The following is a 27,381-nucleotide window of genomic DNA, read 5'->3' on the forward strand; positions in this document are numbered from 1 at the left end:
GTGGTCATGCATGTACACATGGATGCGGATATTTAGGCCTCCCATCCTGTTATTCACTCAGCACTGCTCTGGAAATGCTTCAGCTGCAACAGAGGAATAATAGCAGCTGCAATGTTGAATGTTGCTGGGCACAGGAAATGCTCTAGAACCATCCTGACTTAAACAGGCTTTGTAAATTTAGGATATGCCAACTGCCAAGACAAAGACATTCATATATATAATGTTCAGTTATCAACAGATTTCAGTGTGATTTGATAGACCATGACAGGAACCAACACTGTTCTCTTGTGGCCATTAAATGCACTGCAGCATCATCAAAAAGCAACAAATTAATAATATTAATAAAAGAGAGATCATGAAGGGGTTAACATTTTTTTAAAATGTACATTTATTACAAATGTTTTTACAGTGTTAAAGGAGACACATGACACGGCTTACTAAAAGCTAACTGAAATTCTTAACTGGAATAAATTTCCAGCAGTCAAAGATGATTCTGAATTTTCTCACGTTGCAGATAGTTAAACACAGACAACTGGTGTAAAAGGAACTTCCCAACAGAATGGCACTTAGAGCTACTCCCTAAAAATAAAATCACAGTTTTCTTCTGATCATCTAGGACTTTGCAATAGACTTTAAAAGTGTGTTCTTCAGGTATGTGCACAGTTGGTTCATCAGATCTTTATTCTGACCTTCTACCCAGTGCATCTCAATCAGCACATTGCTCTCTTCCAGCATCACATTCAACAGGCACTTAAACAGAAAGCGTTGAACTGAATCTGGGCTCAGGGGACGCTTTGAAGGCAATTCACTCGCTGCAGCAAGTGTTTCCTTTGGGTCTGCAGACTCCATGTCCACATCTTCAGCAGTTACATCTTCTGAGACCTCTTTCTGCTCACCAGTTGCATCCTGTGTTACATTGTTTCTTGTCTCATTTGAAGAGGAGCTCCCTCCTGTCTCCTCCTCAGGCTGCTGTTGAGCTAGCTCCTGTGTTGCTGTGGTTCTGCTCTGACCAAGATCCTCTTGAATGCTGCCATTTTTTGTAGATGCGGCCTGAATTTGGGAGGATTTGGTCGTGGCTTGCGCAGCTGAAACCATGGTGGGTTGAGAGCTGGTTCCTGCAGAGTGAGGCGCTCTGGGAAGCTCGCGCAACTGACGCCTCTGTTCACGTCGTTTCTGCCGCCCATGGATCCAAGTGTTCTCCACAGCTGTGACGAAAATACTCTGTTCCTGATCTCCACAGGGGACACGTTTGTGCAGCACCTGTAATGCAGGAAGACAAACAGACATACCTATGTGATTTATGACCTACTGAGCTGATCACTTCTTTTTCCTCACTACAAGATCTATACAGGAAATAAAACGCACGGCAGATCTGCAAATGAACACTTTGGCACAGAACAGAACACACTGTTTCACTAAGACTCAACTATTAATATTACAGATATTATATACGATAGAGGTTGTTGTGTATTTATACAACGTTAAGAAAATCTCCATGTAGGGATGAAAAATTCACACAGCACAATTTGGAGAATAAAGACAACACATTTTGACTCTGGAAGGCTTACCCTCAGGTCAGTGAGTGTCCTCTCCAGCAGAGCAGTGATGCTGTCCAAATGGCAGGAAGTGGTGCAGCCGATCGCCAAGGCCTTGGCCTGGAGCTCCTTCAGTCCTGCCTCTGGGAGTGTGAACGACAGGGGTTTCCGGGACCTGTCCAGTTTACGCTTCTTACTGGGAGGAGACTGAGGGAGAATGGTCCTCATTTTCATACATTGATATCAGAGACAGTAGATTACAAGAAATGCAGTCCAAAAACACGGTGCCTAGAACAGAACACCTGCTCAAGCCACCACTAAATGAAAAAAACAAAAACAAAAAACAAACAAACAAAGCCTGCCCACCTGAATGTGTGGCAGGAAAACAACACTTGAATGAAAATGAGAAAACTCCTACATGGTGCCTCTCTGTTACTGCTGGAATATTCAGTTATTTATGCTTGACCTTCAGTGAGTATGTGGGCATATAAAGTCAGACCACAGACAGTCAAACTTCAGCAAGCACACACACATACTCATCCGTCCTGTTACTTATCTGGATGATGTGCAGTTTGTACATTTTTTGTTCTCTTACTGTTTTAACGAAGGCCTAAAATACACCAAGAAATACAATGAAAAAAGCCATGTGCAAGTGTTGACGTCCCAGTCCCCTGCCCCAGTCCCCACAGACCTGATCTCAGCTTTATAGAGTAAGACTGGGCTTACGTGATTAGACAGAAGGCGCAGAGACTAACTACATCCACCACCTGCAGCAGATTACTGTTGCTATCATCTCAACAATGTGCGATAAGCTTTTCAAGTATTTTCTGTATTATAAATGTAAGAAAGGAATTAACTTGTTAAGACTTCACTGGGACACAGATCAGTAGGTAATAAACTGGTGAGTATCTGTGAGAGAACTCAACACAGGCTGGATGTTCATTATATATCACAAGAGGGCGCTCAAATCACATGAGCAGCACTTGAACCCACCATGAATTAAATACCTTCCTTATCTGTAATCCCCTCTACTGTCACGCTATGATGGCAGTAGAGGTCATTACCCAGCCGTGTTATTCAGACACTATGCAGATATCATCCACAACACATACACTGAGGCTGATATCTCAAAGCTGCTCTCACATGTTCCTGCAGGCTCGCTGAAGAGTGGAGAGTCTGCAGGGGGTCTGCAGCAGCACACAGTGACAGAGCAGACAGCATGGCCGACTGACCTACAAACGGCAGAGGGAAGGAGCAGACTCTGACCTTCACTCTGTTGCACTGATCTGGACACAACTTTGATTACTTTCATTTTATCATACAAGATTAGATCCTTTTTGTTATTATTGTCTTGATTTATGGTATTTTCTATTGCTTATTTCTGTGTTTATTATTATAATTTGTATTTGCTTTTTTTTTCCTCTGGTGGCACTTAGTGGATGAACAAATCTGCCTACGTTTCATGCATCTGCTTCATTATAACAACTGGATAAAAGCCACATTATTTATTCCAAACAAAATCATTTTCAGTCTTGATCATCAATTGATTTTTTTTGTTAAAATTATGGTCCTTCAACATGCATATTTAGAGGAGAATTTTAGTTCAATGGGCTGGTGATGGCTGCTGCCATGTCGTTCTGTTCATTAGAGCTTCTTGTATTTCTCATTGTTGCTCACAGACGTCTCCCCCATTTTCTCCATGCTCTGTGAGCCCTGCAGCTCAATGTAGAAGGAAGAGAAATCAATAAAATCCATTAAGCCAAACCTGTTTGTTTGTACCACACATCCTTGACACAGATTTTTCCACTTACTCACTGGTGTATCAACACATACAAGCACACACTGTGTCAAAATGCACAGCCAAAAACAGAGAATACAAGACAAAGAGCATGAAAACCATGTGTGTACAGTTCGTCATACACACCTCCACCTCCCCTGAACCAAGTTCTCTTCTGACTCTACCGCTCCATTATTAATCCTACTTACCCACTCTCATCTCACTGCACACACACACACGCACAGACATGCACACACAAACAAACAATATGGCTATATGACGATCTCACAATAAAAGCTTATCCCAATTTTGAAAATTGGAGTAAAAGCCTTTCATTCTGACATGAGATGGTCTCTCCAGATATAATGTAATTCAAGCATCTATGATACTATCCGTGCACGCGCGCGCGTCACACACACACACACACACACACACACACACATGCACACACACACAGACAGAGTGGAAACAGCATAGTGTTAATTTCACCTTCAGGCAAATATTATAAATGATATTCTGATCATCCCCTCTTCTCCAACCTCCATTTACCTTTCAGTGAATACCCAAACCCGTTTATGGACTGAACTCTGGATCATCTATAATATACCTCCTACTGCCATAGGCCTGTGTGAGCAACAACAGCAAATGCCCCAGGGCTCAGATAACATCTGGCTGTCCATTTGTCTACAACTCCATAGTAGACTCACCGTGTACAGGCCTCTTATTGGCATTTACTATATTTCTTAACCACCATCTAGTTGTCCTTCGCTTCTTCTACAACCCATTTCTACATCTTTGCTTTTAATTATGACTTGTCATTTCCAAAAATAAAAATTTTATTTTTAATTATTATTGTAACATAAAACAGCTGAACATTTTGAGAAATAGGCTTGCTTTGTATCTTGTCTGTACAGTGAATGTTCAGCCACACTCATCAATCAGTTAATTTAAATCAATTAGTTTGGAGTTAGGAGACAAAGAAATTGAAAACAATAACTACAGTTTAAATTCAATTTATGTAACCTATACTGTGCTTTATCGGAGCTAGTAGTCAGGATTATTTTACTCTCTCTTACCTCCGGCCTACCGTTTCCCCATGGCTCCAGTGTTTACACTGAGCTAAGAAAACTGTCTCCTGGCTACAGCTTCATATTTAGAGTGCAGATATAAGCAAACATCCAACTCTCTGCAAGACAGTGAATAAGTGCATTTCTCATAATGTCAAACTACTTTTTCAAAATGTAGAATCCACTGCTGATCCCTTTTCTATTGATTTATAAATTCATTAGATGACTCCTGGTTTCAGTTCTAGTGATGCTCTATTGCCATTGTCCTGTGCTCAGATTTAAAAACCAGATGGAAAGAGTATTTTTTAATCTAATACCATGCCAATTTATTCATCCTTATTTCGAACACAACTCGCTGGGTGAGATGCACGTTTCAAGGTTTAGATTAGTTAATCAACTGTATTGAATATGACCTTACCTGTCTGATTAATCAAGTCGAATTAAATCAGGAGGAAAAGGAGAAGATATAAAAGACAGATGATGGTAATAATAGTCATTTCTAGGTTGACCTGGCAATAAGAGTTAAAGTAGGTCACAGTTGCATTCTTGGCACATATAGACTAGATGTAACATTAATGAGCTACCCCACATGTACACACATCATACCAGTCGATCACAGGAGCGCATGTATGTAAGTAGAATTAGGTAGTCAGCCTTACAAGGAATTACATACGCAGCAACTTCATGTAAGCGCGCGCGCACACACACACACACCAAACACATGTGCTTGAGGGGTCTGTCTGCATATGATGGTGAGCAGCACCCAAGTGTAAATGCCAGATCTGCATGAAAGTGAAGGAGGTGGAGAAGGAGAAAATGTGGGCCAATCTTTCTGCTCAACTGCTTTTATGCTGAAGAGTCACAGGCATCTTTCTTAGTCCTCAGTCAGTATTCTGGTGTTCGCACTGTCTTTTCTATTTATCTTTAACTCTCACTATCCACACAGGACAAAGGCAATGTGTGGCAATAGTTGTCTGGTAATGCAATAAAAAATAAAATTAAAAAAATCATATAAACATCCCAAGAGGAAGGAATAAGTTCTTCTACTGAAACTGAGCTGCAGAGACATCATCTGGAGAAAGGCAAAAGGGTGGAGCAGGACTGACGGCAATGGGATCAGAGCTCTTTCAGCGCCCAGGGAAGAGAAATAAAATATGCGTAGACTTACTGGAACAATCACATCATCATAAAAACTCCAGGCCAGCGCCCACCGCATGGTCCGTCCCTGACAGAACTCTGTGTGCGTTACTTTAGGGACCTGAGCAAAAAGAACATAGAAACAGACTTAGAAATGACAGCCATCATGACCACACCACTTTCACAAACGAACAAGCTCACCTTAGTGTATAACTGTTGAGGTTAAAGCAGAGAAACTGATCACACATTTTTTTTTTAATTATGAGCAATTATATTTTAGTTTCTGACTGTGATTTAACTTGAGGTGATTCTTGAAACTCCTATGTGTTAAAATGATTAAATATTAATTAAATCGGCCACTATGCTACTTATGAGGAGCTTGAAGAAGGTGTATGATCAATTAGATTCAGAATTACTCTTCCTCAACAGAGTACTCTTCCAACATCAGGTCAGAGAGTGCTGTACCAGTCCAATTCTGTAACTTTTCATATCCAACAAGTTAACATTGTGCAGAATTCACACAATAATTGTCCAGCTGTACAGCAGTTAAACGGGGGCCATGGTTAGAAGTTTAAGTGTGTACTGTCCTGAAAAGAGGGACATGGACTGTCTTATGTCCTGAGATGACCATGACATAATCATTCATATTAATGAAAAGCTGAGAGGAAATTAATGCCCTTTAAATTACACATAACACTATATTTGATGATACAAACATCTATCAGCTGAACTACTGGGCTGAATGAAACATAAAAAAATCTTCATAATTAAGTCTTCTTTTGTTTTTTGTTTTTTTTTTTTTTAATCAGTTTATCCAAACCTTGGTCTTAATCGTTTAATCCTCAACATGTAAGGACCTGTGACGGTGTGAGGGAGCCCACTATAACATTCTCACTGTGAGCTTTGCCTCTAAATCTCTGATGGTGAGGGAAAAAAAGAGTATGGATCTCTGCAGTGAAAAAGACATGAATGTGGTGTGAAAATATTTGTTGGAACAGGGCTCTTCAGCAGTAAATAAAGTTTATTAAATAGAAGGAAAGTCACCTATATGAAGTCAGAGGTCAGACAGCTCTTTTTCTGAGGCAGGTTTTTATAAAATATATATATATTGTTGCCAAATGTATTAGCATATTAACAAGGCCAGGATTCTTGTTACACACACCTTAAAGTGAAGGTACACGTTCCTTTCTGGACATTAGGCCAAGGCTGCACACACTCTGATGAGCAGAGGCAGCACCTTGAAACCTCTGGAGGAGGTCTGAGGGACAGATGATGCAGAAGGGTGGAGGGATGGAGGGGGTGGATGGGAGCTCTTCATTTATTTATTTTTTTTTTTAGTTGAACATGGGAGGGAAGTAGGTGGCACAGGGCCGAAAGTCTGAAGCTGTCAGGAGTCGTGTGTGAGAGTTGTAGTTAGGCTAAGGATGCTAATGTACGTTAGCTACAGAGTGCAACGTGATTTGGTCATGCACTGCTAAAGGAAATCAGCCCATTCATGGCTTATGACAGTGCTTAGCTAGCACATCAGAAATGGCTGATTTGTTATAGTTTTCTGGGCATCTGCTTTCTCTAAATAAACTCCCATCTGCCTCTGACACCGCTACTCCATTTCAGAGGGCTGTTGGTTTGATATGTAAGGAAAAGATTATTTTAACAAGCCATTATAAAGCTGGCAGAGTGTGGTGTGAACAAACTGAGACCAATAAACTGAGCACAGATGCGTCTCTACTCACCCCTTGCTTCCTCAACTCCTCTTTTAAGGGGGCCAGGCTGCATTTCTTTCCCAACATGCAGCTGTACCACCTGCAGGAAGAAGGATCCATATTAACCAGCTGTGACTGTGTTAGCAGCTGGCAACCTGAGCATGAACCACCAAGTAGAGATCAAATGAGCTGAGGAGTGCTCGAGGAAGCAAAAACAAAATTTCTGTGTACAGTCTACAGTTGGGGAAAGGTTTTTTGAAGCTGTCCCATCTCACAATAATAATCAATAATTTCTGCTGTGCAATAAAGAGGTAAGGTTAGTCTCAATCAATACGCAATAGAAACCAGCTGGGGAAGATAGGAGAGATGAACACATCAGGGTGTCAGTAGGAAGAACCTTGTCAGGGTCTTTCTAATTTTAACTTAAGATGAATCAAATCTAATCATCAAGTCTACATCAAATGGCTACAGCTTGATGAAGTCTAATAGCTCTCTCACAATAATAATTTATGAAAAAATAAAAACTATGGGGTTCCAGCTTTTTATTTGTGTTTTATATTGTTTTATGTAATTGCAAATGAATATTGAATATATGAATATTTTTTGGTTTTAGACATGGTTGGAGAGAAAGAGAAAGAGAGAAAATTTAGACCTTTTATTGTTACGGGCACAGTTAAAAAGCAAGCTCATTCCCATGACATTTCTCCAGACCAAAACTGTGAAAAACCTGTAAGCAGCTGTATATGTGACTACCTGAGCTACAGTCACACAATACTTGACAAATTTTAATCTTAAAACATTGCAAATTTGTGACTGACAGAAGGAAAGACCAAAGAAAACTAATCAGGCTTTAAGATGGCCAGAGCGGTTGGAATCAGAGCAACATGTCAGCCTCAGTTGCCACAATGAAATATTGAACAGCTCTAATATTCACAGATGTTCCCCACTTTACGGCACAGTGGGGGGGGAGACCCTGAAGAGCACACAAATTCTTCAAATCTCCCAAAGTGTGCAGCTGCTTTAACATCCATTTTCAATCTCCTCTCTTGTCATGTTTTTTGAAGCAGAGATGTGATTACAATCTCACTACTAGTTTAGTCATTTTCATATCAATGGCATGGTACATGATGCGTGTTAACTAATTTCTGACTGGGGTTTGGGGAATTTGTGTTGAGCTGGGAACTGAGGTGGCTCAGTCCTACACAACAGTAATTACACTTGAATGAAAAGAAAGGTAAAGTAGGAGGCAAGGTGCAACTATGCATCTCAAGAAGCATCTCAAAAGACTAACTGGAGAAGCTGGCTGTGTTTCCATGGACACCTGGTGGCCCTTGAGTCCCAGCATGGGTTTGGGAGTGACAGCCAGCTCTGATTGGCTTGGCCTGAGCTTCAAACTTGTTACATGAGACTAGGTTCATTCACACTTTCTTTCTTCACGACATGAGTGGAACAGACCCACACAAAAGTAGGCAGCTGTTAACATCCACCCTCTCAGGTCCACTCATCTTTCCAGTGAAGCACTGTGCAAACTGACACTGTTGCATACAGAACACACACACTGCACTCACTGTGAGGCCAAGCAAGGTTGGCATATCTAATCAGTTTTAATAACACTACTCTAGAGCTCCCTCTACCCATGTTTCGCTCCGCCGCCCTGGTGACAGCCTTGGTAACAGGGGAGGGTAAAGTGATGGCTGCTGCAGACACCCCCGCCCCAGCCACCAAGCCACCCAAACACAGCTGCTCCCCACGGGCTCCCGGATACAGCACAGGAAGAGCGTCTGTCAAAATCATTAAACCAACTGTAGATTACAGCTCCATCAATGTGCAGCAACCCATCAGCACACTTCACCTCTTGGTGTATCCCCTCCAGTGGGGCTCTCAGTGTCCATTTAAACCTCTCACAGCCTCTCCAGAGAGAGCAAAACTGCAGCACTCTTGTGCATCCATCTGCTAAAGATGTGTAATCGTGAACACAGATTCTGTCCCTGCGTAGGGTTTATGTATCAGGTTTCAATTCGGTTTAAACTGTGTGAAAAAAGCGTGTTTGTGTTAGGTTTAATTTTGAATGTTGAAGTCGGACTCTTTCTCACCGCAGGCGTTTCTTGAGCTGCAGACTATCATGAATGATCCTCTTGACAAACTCCAATTCCCCGCCCTCTGCCATGATCTCCGTCACTCCCCCTGTGTTCACCGAACTAGGGGGAGGTCGCCGTGAGTTCCTGGAGTTTACGCCCTGAAGAGAGCAACAAGACAGACAGAGATTAAGAGAAAATCCTATTAGAAGTCTGTTCCTATCGTGTAAACAAATAGTACTTGTTGGAGCTGTGATGGTCAGCGAAAAAGGGCTGCTTTATTCACAATGAGTGAAAGATGGATAGTTGAAGAATACTAACCTTTTGAATTTGATTTGTCATAGATTCACAAAGAGCAGCAGTAAATTATTTGTAAGGAGGACTGACCTTTGCCTCTAGCTGATTTGCAAAAAAAGGAGGGTTGCACATACAGAAATCATAAATGATCTCTGTCTCTGCCTTCAAGGCGTCCATCAGGAGAGTCTTCTTAGGAACTTTGACAACTAAGAGAGAGACAAAAACAAAACAGTGAGGACTTAATATAAATAAGGTGATATCCTGCTTGTCAAGCTACACTGGGGTCACTTCTGTGGCTCATCTGGCAGAGTTTAGTCCTGACTGTAGTGACATCGGTTTGACTTCACCCCCTGACCTCAATCCCAAAGTCTTACTTACTGAAGCTATAATAAACTTATATCCATAAAAGTGGACCCAGATCATCTGCTATCACAATTCCAACATTGTACAATCATGTTTAAATGCAACAAAAAAAACAACAACAACTTGTTCTTCCCTGAGGAGAACTGTATTTACCTTTAATGAGATCGGACAAGTTGTTCTGCTCCACATTTTTTTTTGCATAATCAAAACAGATGTCGTCCACCTCTGTGGCAAGGAAATACCAGCCGTTCATTGTAGCTCCTAGCAAGGGGTAGATACAAGATGCCCCAGTTCCTGAGGAAACACACAATACAAACAGTACTGCTAACATGATAATAATTCACAAATTAATCTAAATTCACAGCTCTCACCAAATTCAGTGTAGGAATATTATGGAGTCTTCCTAATTAAGGGAAGGTACTGCAGCAATGTGTGATGGCGCGTTTCTCAACCATCATCTTTAACTTTGTGCCCACAATGGTCAAAGCATGTCAGATACAGCAGCAATTATAATTCAAAACGGACCACAGCTGCATAATTCAATCCAGGCTGTCAGACAGAGGTGGCATCTCTGAGTAAAATAAAACATCCAGTGATGGTTCTTTGGGAAACAGACAGCTTCAGTCTGCTTATGGAGAGATTTTGGTTTTCTACAGTTGGCCTGAGGCGCTGAAGAAGACGCGCACACAGACACACATCTCTTTCTCTGAAAACAAACAAACTGTGACATGTGGATGGGGATTTGGTTGGTTCATGCTGGGAACACTGGGGGTGACTGGGCTCATGTACCAGCTGGAAGCGCCAACTGCCATTCTGTTAGCTCCCCCTTTGTTGCATCTTCACAGTAATAATAGACGTAATAGCTATCTCATGCATTCTAACATGAGCCATGTACAGCAAATGACACACATAGTAGTTGTACCAATGTCGATGCCCCTGCGTAGCTGTTTCTGACCGTTGATCAGGTCCTCCACCCAGTGGATGTAATTCAGCCGCAGGGGAACAGTGGGTATGAGGCGCTCCAAAGGGATCTCAATGGTCAAACCAAAGTCTTCCTTCAGGAGAGTGCAGGTCAGGGCTCGCACAGCCTCTGGCTCTTTGAAGTTCACACTAGAGGAGAAACAAAGATGATTGAATGCTGTAAACTACCCCAACCTCAGATTTATCTGATGGGTAAAATGGAAATGTTATAATTCTACATCTTGGGTCGTACTGTAATTTCAGACAGGATTTGTGATGAAAGATAACACCATGTTCCTATATGCCAAAAAATACCTTGATGAATGCAGTACAACTTTATTTTACAGCAGATAAAAACAGAGCTACAGAAATAAGGCTAATGTTATATGAAATCCAATTTTTTTTTAAGGACAATATAAATTTGGTAACTTGTCAATCTTTACTTATTCAGCAAACTGCTCTTAATGCAGCGCTTCATTAAATTCTTCTCTTGCAGCCTCCTGCAGCTCTCTCCACTGAGCAACATTACTTCACATTATATATACAAACACACACAGTTGGACAACAACAGAGAGATAAGCAGCCCATCCGTTCATAATGCTTTTTAAATGACAATGAAATTCACATTTTGATCACTACTAAGACCTCCCACTTTTTATTCCCAGTTCTCAGTTCCACTGGTGCAGCTCTGCCATCTTTTCTTCTCGACGTGTTTAATGATATTAGCTGTCACACAAACAGGCAGGAGTGGGACAGACAAAACGAGTGGGTGAGATAGGTATAATTAAAGCTTCTCTGAGCGCTTTTGCACCTCAGCAGATGTAATTAGACATATCTCGGTGACAGAAGCGTCTGGCACCCAACAAGGTTTGCGCAGGCATGTTCCAGCTGTACTGCTGGTGCAGATGGGAAAAAAGACAAAACAAAAATAAAACTCGGAGATCCATGGCCACCAGCCTCCCATTCTGTTACGATTTTCATAAATCAACCATACATTGAAAATTCAAACAGTCATACCAAATAAAAGTCAATCCCAATGTATTTTCCTCTGTCAATCTAAATGAGTGCTCAAACTGAGAACATTTCCTGTCTCAGGAAAAAATGCCAGTGCACTTATTTCATCAAAGGCTAATAGTTAAGAGATACAATTAACAAATCCACTTCTCTATAACCTGAAGCCTAGTGTTAATCTGAATATGGCCTAATGGTTTGTTCTATTATTTCAGCCTCCAGATACTGTGCCATGACAGTGTCAGCGTGGAACAGGTTGTCTGTGTGACAATTATGTTGTGGTTATTATTAGATTGATTGCATATTGGTTTGGCAATATGCACGTCTATTGTATGTTTTTATTTTATCTTCAGATATCATGTTTTTTTTTTTTTTCTTACTATAAATTTTTTGCCTAAAGCTACAGTGGAAAAATATTTGAGAATTTCCCAGATTGACATCAATAAAGTGCATCTATCTATCTAACTATCTAAAAAAAAAGAGACAGAAAGGCAACAAAAGGGCCAAAAGTAAGTCACAAACCCTGGACCACTGTGGTCTAGAGTTCAACCAAGTGAACCGGCAGGACTCCCACACTATTAATGTCTGTCATTTTTGAATTTATATCATACCAACATGATACATATTCTAAAATAGAGATGCAAGTTAACATGTACTGAACTTATTGAAGACTAATATTCCAATGGGACATACAGGCTGTGAGCAAGACTAGAAACAAGGTTAGGACACAATTACCCGGTCTTGGGTCTCGTTTTGGTTCCACTCAGACTCTGGTGGGCTGAAAGCCAGATGAGCAGATTCAGTGTGTGGCACTGATCATTGGCTGCAACATCCCCAGGACTGACGTGCAGCCAGGTGAGAGACAGATACAAATGAGAAGCAATTTACCTGTAGAGGTTGACATCAATCTTACCCAGTGTCTCTTCATCTAATGAACACATTAGGTTAATGGTCCAGTTGAGTCAGGAGTTGCAGTGTATGACCTTTCAGAGCAAAATCAACACCTGACTCAGAGTGCAAGACACATTTCCACAGGATGAACCAGTGAAGAATATACACTGGTCTGAACAGTCCAAGCTTCAACAATTAAGCTAATGAGACAGAAGTGATGCATCAGCATAACGCTCACCCTTTTCCAAAATGAGAGCCAGCCTCTCTTAGCCGTCCAGCTCTCAGATTTTCTGCCCCGTTTCATTTCTCCTCAGAGGCATCATTAGATTAAGATCAATATTCAGAGAAGGAGGCTGCTCAGGAAAGGCCTCTATTTTTAGATCTTGACGAGTATGTATTTGTGTGCGTGCATGTGTGTGCGCGCGTGTGCGCAATGCAGCGAGACCACTTCCATCAGCAGCACTGTGAATGTTTCCATGGCAACCCCACCTACTGAACAGATGAACAGAGCACGCAAATCTGGCCACGCTGGAGCAATGGCTGATGCCAGACAGAGCGTGAGAGTGCCCGCAGTTTACGTCTCTGCTGCCACGTAGGTGCACCGCTGCGTGCTCACGTCATTAACGCCACACAGCACACAGTGTGGGACAAATATAAGTGAAAAAGTTGTGATGAGAACAGATAGTGTGTGCTGCAACATTGCAAGTATGAAGAGACAGAAATTAAAAGGAAAAGGCGAGAAGGAGCAGACAGAGAGCAGAGTGAATAAAAGAAGTTCTGAGACGCAGAAAAGAAGAAGTCCTTGAATCCGACAGAAGAAGATGGCATCATTAAAGCAGAGGGCAGTTTACTGCTGAGACAAACAGCTTGCTCTCACCTCCACACACAAACACACACTTTCAATCCATATCCACAGAGAGGTGACCTTCAAGGCACAGCAACCTCTCTTTATATGTGTTGAGAAATATTTTGTGCTGATTAGCAGCAACTTCTTCTCTCAGGTCAGGAGTTTTTTGTTGTTGGTGGTGTTTATTATTATTTTTTTTTTTTTAACACATTTAAAATACTGCGTGAGACAAATGTTCAGTCCTAAAAACAGCACATCACATAAAAGTCTACATCAGTTTAAAGTTTAAATCAGTTAAAACTGATTTCTAATATTGCTGATTAGGGGTGTGCCCCCCCTCCAAGGGAAAAAAAAAAATTGATTCATATAAGAATTGCAATTCTCATTTACTATGATTCAGAATCAATTTAAATGTCCAAAAATGACAACAAAATTAAGTAAATAAATCAAAATAATCTGCAGGCTGTCTGCCCCATTTTGCTGCTTCTGCTCTAGTCTCTACTCTCTGCAAGGGTGCGTTCTCTGGTCCGGTCTAGTCTGTTGTGGTCTGGTCTAGGTCCTGGGGGGATTGGCATTCCTTGCTGTAGCCCAGTGCGTTGATCGTCACCAATTAACCAATTAACTTAGACACGTTCAGGTGCCCACACCAGGAATGAAACCGTGCCCTTCTTATTGTGGGGAGACAGCGTTAACAACTATGCCACTGTGCTGCTCAGGTACACTACGCTCAAGTCACCACAAAAAAGGAATTGTTGTATTGATATATGAAAACTAATTCAGAAATCTGTTGAAAATATCAATGTAACATACAGGTGAATATCAGCTGCTTTTGAGCAAATTATGAGGAAAATTATCATGTAATTTCCTGATTACTGACCCTGGCTAAGAAAAAGATTTGTTAAGAAATTTGTTTGTTGTTTGCCTGTTTTCATATAATAGTGCTTGTATGTACATTGACCAAAAAAATAAAAAATTAAATTAATTTAGGTTTTGGGGAGAAGTCTGCTCATAAGCCAACAACTCTTAACCAATCACAGAAGTTCAGATAATATCATCTGTTCAGCTCAGTAAAGATAATTGGAGCTGCTCACCTGAAACCCTGTGGCCCAGCCTGAGCACATACAGTAATTAACTGGTTTTCAGATAAATAATCTGGAAACAGTGGCAGTTACACCTGGATGCCAGGATACATACTGAAATAGGATTTAATAGTTGAAATGAGTAAAATATAAAGTCCTTCCTAAGGCAGTGACTTTCCCTTGTTTTTCTCTCCCATCAGATATGAAGAAAATCTGAATGTCTATGACTGCCGTCGTTGTTTTGCACATCATGCACATTTAGATTTATCAGCAGTCTTAATTATTCATTTGTTAACCTTTATTGCCAAGAACATGCTTAATAATACATTGCTGAACAAAACGAGGCAACATTGAACATTTACACAACAATTACCAACATAGAAATCCTCCTACAGTTGACAGTTTTCTGGGCAATAAAAAACAATGACTGCCAAATTAAATGTCACCAGTGCTGTTTTAATCCCAATTCATGCCTCCTAATCCCACCCCTCTATCTTGCTGGTCTAAGACCCCCTCTCCTTCCCAAAAAACTGGACCAGAAAAAAAAAAAAAGACTAATTTTGGGTTTATCTTTTCATGACTTCCTCAATCACATCCACCATATCTCTCTTCCAACTGCCTCTGGCCTAAACTGTACTCTCTGCCCACTGCAATCAGTCCCCTCCAATGAGAATCCTGAAATGAGGGAGACATATCTCCCAAAGGATTGGGTGAGTGTCTCCCAAAGATTACTCTCATCCCCTAACTCGCTGCTTAAATGCTTAAAACCCAGGAGATGAACTCATTGAGAAATACAAAACCACATTAATCCTTCCACTCATAGAATAACAGAATGACAGGGAGAAGAGCCAAATTTCTGCAGACGGTTAATCAGAGCTGATGCCACGCAGAAAGTTAGACTCAAATCCTAAGCATCCGCTCATGCTGTAAGAAAAGACAATGAACTGGCAACTGACTCCTGTTTGAGTCGACGCCTGATCGATGCTGTGTTGTTTTCACGACAGTTTCAGTCTTGTAGTAAAATGTGCAAAGGTCCAGATTCCATCAATATTCCTCGGTGCTCAGCAGAAAAATTTCCAATTCCAAAAAGTGTCTATTCTCAACATTAAATTCTGCAACTTATAAGACACAATCAATGTAAAACAAAGTGATCATCACCTTTGATTATCAGGATGGATTTTCAGGGGTAAAAAAAAAAAAATCATTATATGGTTTTTTTTATGGTTAAAAAAAATTTTCATTCCTGCATGAGTTGATGTGGCTCTTCAACTGTGAGCCGACAAAACTACAAAAACCGCAGTGTTGCAGAGGCAGTTTGGTGACCATGGGTAAGAGGAGTGTGTTACATTTTAAGAGCTTATAAATTTCACTGATGAGTCGGTACATATTTTCATTTTTAAGTAGCCTACTTTTTCTTTTTGCATTTCTTTTTCAATTGCTTATTCATCACGGTTGTGGGGGATGCTTACAGGTTTCCTGTTTGAGTTCATTGGTGACTCTAAACTGTCTTTAGGAATGAGTGTGAGTGGTTGTTGGTCTGTCTGTCTGTCTCTGTGTGTTGGCCCTGTGATGGACTCGTCACCTGTCCAGCGTGAGCTGAGATTGACTGCAGCACCCTGCGACCCGGAAACGGATAAGCAGTTGAAGATGAATGAATGATTATCACAAAAGTTGCCATTGTCTGGAGGCTACTGTATCTCAAATGGTAATAAATCATTGTTTAAGGAATATGAGATTAATTTTTTATTCTGTAAACAAGATTTTGATTTTCACGTTTCAGATAAAAAGCCCTATTGGAAAATTCAGGTTCCTAAGAAAACTGCCTCAATTGCTCGTTGCTCCATCAATAAATTGACTGACAACCAAACATACAAAATAAATCAAGTGAGAAGTAAAGAACTCCAGTCAAATATTGTGGAAAGATTTCCAGCATCTTGTTGAATCCATGCTATAAATAACGGGGGCTGTTTTGAGAGCAAAGTGAGGCCCAATCCAGTATTAGTACAATGTGTGTAAAATATTGTTCAGTGAGTGTAGTCTGCTCCACTGCTGACTCTTTCTACGTTTCTGTTGTTTTGAAAAAATGAATTAAAAATACTGATAAGCCGTCTTATTGTCTTTCCATAATGATTGTCTAGTACATACACTACCAACCCATTGTCTGTTGTCTGTCCGTCTATCAGGAAACCACCAACAGACACTGTGAAGCTACAAACTGATAATTAACACCTGTCATAAATGGGCCAGCCAAGATTTACAGCAGGCCCACACATGCACATTCAGTAACAACAATATGATTGACTGGCCACCACACAACCACAGAGGATAAGCCCACACCAATACGTTCACATTCGCACACAGATGTTCAGACACACTGCAGTCACCTCACGTCCACATTCATCTGCATAACTCTGACACTAACAACAATAAAAATAACATTTCCTCGCTGAGCAGACATGGTACCTGTTTCATTCCTCGCAAACAAAGAGGGAGGAGACTGTCTCAGTCTTGACAGATGAAGAGCAGACCGCAAACACAAGTCCAAAAATAAATGACAGCTCATACATTCAATCTGGAAGTTCCTTTGTTTTTCAAAAATATTTGTACAGACCAAAATATGCTGTCACACTGATAAGACTGGAACCAATTTCACAAACATACAAGTTAAATAAAACTAAAATATACAGTTTTGGCTATTGTTTGAAATAATTCAAAAACATTGTATCCATTTTGGCATACACACTTTTTTTTAACAGATAAAGACAACATAAATAAAATCATGGACCAATATGGACATTATACACACACATTAATGTCCATCAAAAGTCTAAACAATTTGGCATCAAGATATTATGGAGCAATTAAGACCGTATGAGTGCTCCTGGTGTATGATTTGAAACTACTCAGATGACGCGAACTATAAATGGACAAATGGCTAGAGTTTAATATTCTCACATTCCCACCAAGCATTCATGAAATAATTTACACATTTCATAATTCAATGTCATAAAATAGGCAGTTTATGAGCAAGAGGAGCTTCAGTAACTACACAGGATGCAAAGCATTACTCCAAATAAGCCCAAACATAGGGGAAAAAAGAGGGAAATATGAAAGATGTGGTTCAGCTACGGCTCATGTTTCTATCCCACAGCAGCAGCAATCAAGAGCTCACATTGTTTGGCGTTAACACCACTAATCCCAGTAGACATATTCTTTTTTTTCAACATGACTTCATAGCAGCCTTCGACTGTAAAAGGCGGGCGTCCTAAGTGTTACATTCATTTACACCTGGTTTGAACACAAACTAAAGGCTTAAGTGTTACTTTCTTCAATTGGGACAGAAACCAATTTTTAAAGTATAAACACACCCATATATATGCAATATATGAAGTGGGGGAGCAGGAGAGGATGCACTGAAAGAGAAAATCAGCTTAGTGTTTTTCCTCCTGCTGCCAGAAACTGAATCTGAAGTAAAGTCAGATGGAGTCAGCTGGGAAATGAACAACTGTGAATGGAATCCTCAGGACTAGACTGAGCTTTGCTGGCAGACTGCTGGAAAAAAATGGCAGTCAAAATTTTCTCCAGTTCAGGCATTTGAGCACAAGAGAAGTTGGCATCTGATGTTGGATTTTAATGTGGCTTTAATGTGGCTCAGGTGGTTCCGATGGGACAGATTCCTGTAGAGTAATTCATGAGCCAATCATTTCTTATAAACTTGCCAATTTTGGTGTCATTGGGAAAAACCTTAATAGCAAATGGTAATTTTGTCCAATTTTCACACACACCACTATGGAATAATAGTGAAATAATCCAAGGCAATAAACTATCTGAGTGTGAACCTTGATCCACCGGATGGGGTCACAAAGACATTTCTTGTTTCCAATCAAGTTGTGTCATGTTTCAACGCAGTATAAGTACTGTGTGGAGCTTCAGGTACTTACACAGGCCGACCTGTCAGGCTGGTGTGCACATACTGCTGGAAGTCTGGATACTTTGAGGCGAGGTAGGCGAAGTCAGGCGGTCTGTCTTTGTAGCGGTTCCGAGGATGCATGGACTTGTTCAGAGCCATGTTCAGTGCCCTGATTTCAGGACAGCCAGAACAACCACAGATAAGTTTGAGTGTGGCTTAATCTAACGCTGACGTTAAAACAGCTAACATAACAATAAATAACGTTGTTTTTTCCACCAAACGACATCTGCTGTTTAGAGCAGAACCGCGACTATGATACTGCTTCATCCGCATAAATGGCTCCAAACACTTTCAGTTTCTCGAACTTCGGAGTAAAAACTACGAACTAACGGTGCTAGTTAGGTGCAGGAAGCTAACTCTAGAAAGCTAATACATCGACAGTATCACTCTCTCCTCACCTTTACTCGGACTTTATTCTGTTGTGATGGTGCTTGTTAATATATTACGACCCGTGCTATTTTTTTAGAGGTACAAACAGTAGGAAAACCACACGTAACTCACGTTGTCGAAACGTTCCTGCAACTAACTTCCTGGTTGAAGTCAACGTCACCACCTCACGCTATGCGTCCTGACGTCACGAACAAGCTCTCCACGGTAATGTCAACTAAATGTTTTGATCAAATTTATTTAAAATCACTTAGTCGTCTCGCAGAACCTTTTAATTGCTAGGTTTTATTATTTTTAGGATTTTTCTCCACATCATAAATAATCGATCAAAACAAAACGTTCTTTGTTTCCCCTCAACAATTTACATTTTTGCTAAACCGACCCGTAGTATTTCATATAAAGGCCTGCTACAGTTAATCACGTGGCATTTTAAACTCGTGTTGTCTTTTTTATTTCTTCTATGTTTCTATGAATTACATTTTGGCGAAAAATAAATTTGAAACATTAAAATAAGCTTCTAGTATTGAGTGCAAAATGTATATTATATCATAGCCTTAATGGTTTAACTGGGAATTTTTCTTTCACAATTTTATTTAAATTCAAAACAACCTCAACTTCCACAAAATGAGATGAATAAAGAATGCCTGTCCATACATGTATCTACATCAAAATAAATGAGCGAGAAACACAAATGCAGATTTTACTTATTTTATTATATTGCAAACAATAATGACATCCAGGTATATTGTTAACAGTTTGCTGAGTGAAGAGTGTGACCATAGTGGCGAAAACATCATGAGCTCTCCTGCAGGAGCTTGTTGTGCAGTCTGGAGCCCTCAGATGTGGTTCACAGGCAGGTTACAGAGAACAGGTGGACTTGAGGCTGGAGGCTGGAGGAAATGGCCTACAGAGGTCAAAATCTGTCTGTCATTCCCTTCACACACCAGAAGCACAGGGATTGCTTGGGACCTGCGAATGGCAAAAGGGGATTTTCTTCAACAGGGTGCATACCTGCATACAACACCATCTGGGTTGTAGCTTTTATGTACCTTTTCTTATAAAAGAAACAGAACACACATCATCCTGACCTTTGCTTAGCCACTTTCCTTGAGTCAAACCAAGGAAAGGAAGAAGTGTCAAATTTACATTTTATGGTCTGGCATGTCATAGCGTGATCCTGAGGAAACTAGCATTGTTTTTCAAGAGTTGGTCACAGAGTTGAACCAACAAAAAGAGTCTGATTTTCTCAAGATAAACCAGATTGTACTGACAAATGTCTAAATTTTTGGCTTTAGCTAGAACATTGAACACATTGGCATCTTCATTAGCCATGCCAAATAGTACTACAAAATTTGCTGATTCTCCTCCTAAGAGAAAACATCTTATAGAAAAAAAATTAAATAAAAACCTTTGTAAGGAGGAGGAAGGGACACACACCAGAGAGCAACATCAGTAATATTCCCTGAAAGAGGGTTTCTCCTTTGGAACATCCTAGTCTGCCACAATCCCATTGCATTTACAGGAGATGGAGGCAGTCAACCTCCTTCATATAGCATCACACACAACAAAACCAGCCTTCCCACAACCAGTGAACAGAGCTGCCCGAACTGAACCACAGACACACTGAAGTGAAAGGGGTTGTTTGACATTTTGAGACATAAGAGTTTCCATGTTGGTTCAGAGTTAGATGAGATGACAGATACAGCCCCCTACTGTCAAAGATTAGTTTAGCTTAGCTGGAAAGTACTAGCCTGGATCTGTTCTGTGGGACAGAGCAGTTGCTAGGCAAGTTGCCAAGGGGACTGAAACTCATGCCACATTCGCGTCACAATGTTCATGTTGAAATTTTGAGCTGAGGAAGAGAAGGGGGGGGGGAAATAAAAAATAAAAAAACATCCAAACATATCTCCCACCAAAAGAACCACAACCTGTTAGAACAGCATCACTGCTGGTCCATTCATCTTTTACTTTTTGCAATTGTTAGCATTGGAAGCTATATGCTAATTGTACTATATTGGTTGTTTTGGCGTCTATCATAATATATTCAAATAAAAACACCAAAAGATCACAATTAGGCCTTTCCTCCACCAATATCCTCCTACATTGAAAATTCGCAAATATATATTAAAGACAAAATTCTGAATGAATCAGCCATCCTGACATGTTCTTATTAAATTGATGGAAATCAGTTTCTTCAATTATACTCTAGTTGCACCTTAGTTATAAAGGACAACCAACAGAGACCACAGTGAGTAGTTTTAGTTGAGCACTCCTATAGAATATAACCCTAACCAAGAGGTTATTTATTGTGGCTTTAGATGAGCTTCATATTTACAGCACAAACATTGGTATTTTACACCAGTTCAATTCCCTGCAAAAAAATTTCTCAAAACATCAAACTTCTTTAAATCCAGTTTCTCCCCTTGTTATTTAATCCAATTGGTGTCTGATGAGAAGGCTCTTGTATTAAAGTTGCAATGACGACTAGTCTGACAGCTCTGCGTCTGGTGCAGGTTTACATGCAGCAGTGGTACGTCAAAAGGTCACATTAGGCTCACATTAGCCACTAGCAGGAGCTTGAGCAGCAGATCACCACATCCAGTACACACAGGAAGAGGAAAACTTGGCAAAGAAGCTAAGATAAGAAGATCAGTTACTCAGTGGAATTCTTTATTAGCCAAGAACTGCATTGGAATGAAAAGGCTAATCAGAAATTATAGGTTTATGCATTTATCAACATCATTACACTTTTAATGTTATCCTTGATCATCATTAAAGGACCAAAGATTTTGTGAAAACAGGGATGTGCAAGATTAATGAATCAACTTGCCAGAAACAGTTAGAGGCGAGATGGTCCATTGTTGTCAGCAAAGGAGAGCGGAATGGTTGTTTCCACAGCATGGACTGGTTTTCAGGTATTTCCAGTCTTTCCCAAAAATTGTCCTGTCTTACTACTAACTATAGCTCGACAAAGATCAAAAGCTGAATAGTTGAGGAGAGCCACTCAGAAGACATCTGCATGTGTGAGATGGATCTGTGGGGCTTTCCTGCAGAGATCCTCGCTGCTGAGCATTTTCCAACAGGAGGTCTAGGAGCTGCTTCTCCTCTCATAAAGTGAGCTCCTCACAATAAAACCCAATCTCAACATTAGACCCCTCAATAGGCAAAACACTAAACATGTCTGCTGCTAGCATCCCCCCCCCCCACCAATCCTGTCCAGTTTATAATTCAGCGCGATAGTACAAAATTGCCCAAGAAATCAATCAATAACAAGCTGAATTTACATTTTCTTTGATTTTTTTTTTTTTTTTTTTTTTTTTTTGGTTTTTTTATTACTCAAAACCATTTTTATGAAGTAGGACACGTTTCACCCCTCAGAAATTAAGAGATCTTTGCACATCCCAGGTATCAAACCCAGGGGGACTGACTTTGCCTCCATGTCATGCCTTAATCTTTTCTCTTTCGTGGGTTTATTTCACCCAAGGCTTCTCTCTGTAACGAGGCACCATGGGTCAACAAAACCTCCTCTGACTACATAATTCATACGGTACGCCAATCCCCACCACGACTGCCAGGGATTGGCCAGGACACTAGAAATGGACAGAGGATTGAGTATGTCTAAAGTAGGACATGTGAGTTCACAATCATAAAGTAAGACACACAGTCTTTGTCAAGTGCTTGATATTAAACAGGTATAATCCCTGAACTCTGTCCAGGTGCTGATGTGACCCACGGTGCTCATCAACAGTGAAACCCAAACCAGAATCTTGTGAAAAACTCGGCTTGGTTATTCACAAAGCCGTTTGGAAAAATAATCAACCTTTTCTTTGATGCAGATTCATTGAATGAGTTAATTTATCTAAAGCCCATCAGTGGTTCATGTGCCACCATGACAAAAGGACAAAGCTGTTTTAAAGCCCCCAAGGTTCAAGGACAACAGTTTGAAACATTCGTATATACAGCCATTAAAATATTACCTAGTTCCACATGAAGAGAAATGGTATGCACACTTGAGAAGTGACGTTATAAAGCTACAGATTATTTCAATAACAAAGCCCCACAGACAATCGTATCTTATCACGTCGTATATGCTTTTCCTGCCTTATCTCTCAAAAGTTTCACCAAGCTAGGCACCAACAGACTACAACAGTGAAGGAGAGAAATAACAGAAAAAACCTAAATAAAAAAATAGACAAAAATAAATCTTACACATAAAGACACTGTCATTTCTTAAATTATTGGTTTTTAGTGCCCTACATTTTACACCCAGTCAAAAACATCTGCCTTCGGTTGGTCGGTAAGGCTGCGTGACAGACGGCCAGCCCCGTGTTAAACCTATGGTACTTCTAGACAATGTTATGTAAATTTACAGTATACAATTTTGGATTACCATGCAAGAATACTTTTTTGTGTAACATTTAATAGCTCGATCTACATCCAGGAATAATTTACATAGAAGGACAAACGTTATTGGACCAGAGAGAGCGATGGGTAAATAACCATTGTGGTAAGTGCAGCCAGAGGAGATGAAAATGTGTGGGTGAGGTTTTGTGTTAAGTGAGTGTGTGGAGGGGGGAGGTGGGATGAAAGGGAAAGTGGGATGGCAGGAGGGTAGGTGGGATCCAGAGGAGTGCCTGGGTAATTGGGCTGTGGTCCAATCCTCCAAGGTCCAGATCAGCGGCACTCCCACACTTTTAGCGTTTGATCTACACTCCCAGTAACAACATAAGGAGCGGCCTTGTGGAAATCTGCAAAAGAAACAAAATGATTAGCTCGTCATGGCAAAGATCAAACTGCACATAGAGTGAAGTGGCTCGATTTTGTGACCAGACAGGTTTGCACTCTCCTGCAATTCAGAGCAATTTAATTAAGGAGCAAAATTAATGACCGAATGTTATTGTGAAAATGGGTGCTGATGTGTGTGACCAGCTAACACTATTGTTCAGTCGCCCAAAACAAAACAAGGCACATCATCATCAAGTTACGTTATAAACCATTTGGAATTGCTTTATTCTCTTGTTGACCTTTGAATGGGGTCTGAAAAGGTTTGGTGTTATGCTCATTGATGGCGGATTTCCTCAGTAGCTGAAAATCAAAAGAGATTTGTAGGTGAGGTTTAGAATGGGAGATGATCATCTCGTACCAAAGCCAGAAAAATAGCAAAAGATTGCTAGTTCTCAGACAGGGACAGGTGGAAGTCCATTTAACCAAGATGCTGCCAATATGACTAAGAATAATTGGTCAGGTCCTCAGTTGCCTTGCATCTGTCTTCTCACTTCCTTAATTTAGTCATGTCTCCAGTTGCTGTCAAATTTGACTTGTACACCTACATATTTGTCAGTGGACAACAATAGCAACAGCTGGTGCAGCTTCTGTCAAATGTAAAAGAAGCTGGCTGTGGTTTCCCCCCCACACACCCTCCTCTTTCAAACAAATCAGGAAAACAAATTCAAATGAGTAATCAACTGGACTAAAAGGAAATTCAGTCTATCAGACTCTTTAGAAAACAGAGTCCAAACATTTGAGGGAAAGCACTTGGTTTTGTTTTATTCACAGAGAAAGGAAAACATCCCCCCAAAGCAAAGGTGCTTTGTCTTTTTCACAGCACTCCAACATTCATCACATCAATAGCTCACAGCAATATCCTCTTTGGCTGAAGCAGGATTTAAAAGGACTAGGTTTCAAACGATTTGCCAAGAAAAAGTTGGCTATTGAGCTTCTCAAGAGACTTCTCAGCCTTGATCTGCTGAAAAGCTACAGATACAAGGAAGAGGAGGTGGGAAAATCCTGGAGTGCTTGTCTACCTCTTAAACCCCAGTTGCCAGCAACCCTCAGGATGTTGTGAAGCTGGGCTTCTTCACAATTATTCAACCTGCCTCTGAAACAGTTATGTGCAAGTCCACTTTCTATCCCATAAGGGTAGAGGTTTCTTGCCCCTCAAGAGACAAACTGGTCAAACAATAACAAGGGAGAAACAGTTTTTAGGGAAGGTGAGTGGCTGCTTACCCAGAGAGGTAACAAAGTGTTCGTGGGCACACAGGGTTTTCATGCAGCGTTTGTTCTTGTAGTCCCAAATCCTTAAAGTCTTGTCATCTGCGCAGGTCACAATAAACTTGCCCCCGGGGTGGAAAAGGATCCCACGCACCCAGTTGTCATGGCCAACCTGGATTAGAAACAAATACTAATAAAATACCATTTGCAACTACAGTTATCTTACCTAGGAGGATAACTCATTTCAGTCAAGCTCCATCTATCCATCACTCTCTCTGCGCGTGCACACACAGAAATATACATGCATACATACAAATACAAATGAAAAGGCTATTAAGATGGTCCTCACCAGTGTCATAAGGCACATTCCAGTGCTGACATCCCACATCTTAATGGTTTTGTCTCTGGAACCAGACAGCAGGAAGGGGCCTGGCTTACCACTCTTTTTCGTCTATTTAGACACAACAAAGAAAATTTTATCTAATTTAGCTAAAACATTTTAAGGTCAAAAATAGGTACACGGATAATGACACAATTTTTTTCTGAATTGATGCTTTCTTTGTGGTCAATAAGGCTTTTCAAGATTGCCAAATTTTTTCAGGATACCAAAAACCAAATTCTGGATTTTTTTTTTTTTTTTTTTAATATCTACTTCAGAATTTTAATTAACTGTACTGTGGTGTTTCATAAATGGTGATTTCACTAGAATAAAAGTAAATGAATAAATTGTCATATTTAATTGGCACTCAGACATTTACAAAGACAAATAAAATAATGCACACTTAAAATCCCATTTGCCATTCATCAAAATGAGGAAAGAGAAAGAACTGCTTAAATAAACTCTACATGCTCTGGTAAAGTGCTACAATAACCATGAGTGCCACTGATACAATAACACAAAAGTTATGCCTGAAACACAGTCCCTCTGACATGGCAACGGAGGTCATGAGGAAACATTCTGCATCATTTGATTGTGTGAGAAGTCCACTGTTTATCACTGAATGAGCACATTTGACACAAATTTTGTTTACTTTGGCACATAATTAAAACCTGTACACTATCTATACACTATAATTTACGCTTTCACTCATGAGTATGAATGCAATATGAATTTTGTGCTTTTAATTATTTATTTGAGCCCTGCTGTATAATTACGCTAATTATTATAATTTTGACCCTGTGTGGATTAGAGAAAATCCAACACAAATTCAAACTTGTGCACCCAATTCTTGTTTAAAAAAAAAAAAAAAACATAGAAGATGTACAGAAAAAAGAACAGTTATTAAGTCATTAAAAGCCAAAAATTAAAATGGCATTAATTCCTGTGATGAATGTATGTAAACGTCTGACGACAACTGTGCTTCAATGGTTCTGAAAACTAGGCAAGATAACATGCATTTGAATGAATTTGTGAAGGTGCTGATATCAGTCTGTCATTGATATTGACAAGTTTATTTGTGTAGGTCTGGTCTCACAGCAGGCTGCACATAAACTAATAAGACTATGCATATGGTAGTACATGTTTCTACAGTAACAACTGTCTTTTGTTCTTGCTTGCTGGCCAGTTATTGATTAATCTTAAGTTTTCTCGATACGTTTCTACTTAAACCAAATTCTCAACAGTGTCAGTTACTTTAATACAGTAATTGAACTCCTACAGGTCCACTGTCTGCTCTGCTTTAAAGAGCAATCACACAGGATGTCACCTGACACCAAATGTTGGGCAAGATAAAGTGAGTTGATCTCTGAACTACTGCTGCAATTGGGAAAAAAGAGAAAAAGCCTAATACACATTAAAAGTTTGGAAATAATTTCAAAAAGGTGAGAACAATTCTTTACCTCATTCCCTGTGGCATCTAGGATAGTGGGGTAAGCACTCTCTGGTGCCCAGGAGATGCACTCTACCACATGTTCATGCTCTCGCAGCTCAGCTTTGCACTCTTTGTTGGCTACAACCCACACACGCACTGTCTGATCATTGGAACAACTGGCAATCAGTGTGCCATCCTGGTTGGGCCGCACCATACGGACCCACTCCCTGTGGCCTGTGAAGGTCTTCACACAGTAGCTAATGGGCAAATAACAAGAGTAGCAGATATGAATCATGAAAGAAAATATGATACGGAAATTTAAAAGAAAGAATAGTGGTTTTGAGGATGGTTCAGAGTGTTTTTGATTCTATGTACCCAGTTGCCACCTCCCACATTTTTATGGTTTTGTCCCTTGAGGCAGAAACGATGTGATCTCCATTAGGCATGATGGCTACAGACGAAACATTGTGATCATGTCCT

At 40.3% G+C, this 27,381-nt stretch overlaps 2 protein-coding genes across 3 annotated transcripts in view; both read right to left on the bottom strand.

Moving 5' to 3' along the window:
• Positions 1-376: 376 nt before the first annotated feature.
• mettl16 (methyltransferase 16, N6-methyladenosine) lies at positions 377-19,243 on the bottom strand. Of its 2 annotated transcripts, XM_029518250.1 has the most exons (10): positions 19,111-19,243; positions 18,684-18,821; positions 10,877-11,064; positions 10,108-10,248; positions 9,682-9,797; positions 9,313-9,455; positions 7,250-7,319; positions 5,548-5,637; positions 1,569-1,742; positions 377-1,260 (listed from the first exon to the last, which is right to left on the bottom strand). In XM_029518250.1, exons 2-10 carry the CDS (start codon positions 18,809-18,811, stop codon positions 613-615), a joined length of 1,698 nt encoding a protein of 565 aa, XP_029374110.1. In that variant the 5' UTR covers positions 18,812-18,821; positions 19,111-19,243; the 3' UTR covers positions 377-612. The 2 variants fall into 2 exon arrangements, with proteins under 2 accessions (XP_029374110.1, XP_029374109.1); XM_029518249.1 differs by having other exon boundaries at positions 18,684-19,231.
• A 3,134-nt stretch (positions 19,244-22,377) lies between these two features.
• Positions 22,378-27,381, bottom strand: part of LOC115052805 (lissencephaly-1 homolog) — a 35,406-nt gene continuing 30,402 nt past the window's right edge. Inside the window, exons 7-11 of the mRNA XM_029517155.1 lie at positions 27,277-27,379; positions 26,930-27,158; positions 25,440-25,541; positions 25,106-25,262; positions 22,378-23,847 (exon numbers count right to left, since the gene is read on the bottom strand). Of these exons, the coding sequence (XP_029373015.1) occupies positions 23,774-23,847; positions 25,106-25,262; positions 25,440-25,541; positions 26,930-27,158; positions 27,277-27,379 (665 nt within the window). The 3' untranslated portion in view covers positions 22,378-23,773. The remainder of the gene's footprint in view (positions 23,848-25,105; positions 25,263-25,439; positions 25,542-26,929; positions 27,159-27,276; positions 27,380-27,381) is intronic.

This window comes from Echeneis naucrates, chromosome 13, assembly GCF_900963305.1.
Source record: "Echeneis naucrates chromosome 13, fEcheNa1.1, whole genome shotgun sequence".
Classification (NCBI taxonomy): Eukaryota; Metazoa; Chordata; class Actinopteri; order Carangiformes; family Echeneidae; genus Echeneis; species Echeneis naucrates.

Excerpts from the sequence above, each read along its gene's own strand:
- mettl16 (XM_029518250.1), bottom strand. The coding sequence starts at position 18,811 with ATGGCTCTGAACAAGTCCATGCATCCTCGGAACCGCTACAAAGACAGA. Across the intron at positions 9,456-9,681 it reads CAAATCAGCTAGAGGCAAAG|GGCGTAAACTCCAGGAACTC; the intron begins GTCAGTCCTCCT and ends TGCTCTCTTCAG. Across the intron at positions 5,638-7,249 it reads AGGAGTTGAGGAAGCAAGGG|GTCCCTAAAGTAACGCACAC; the intron begins GTGAGTAGAGAC and ends CTTTTTGCTCAG.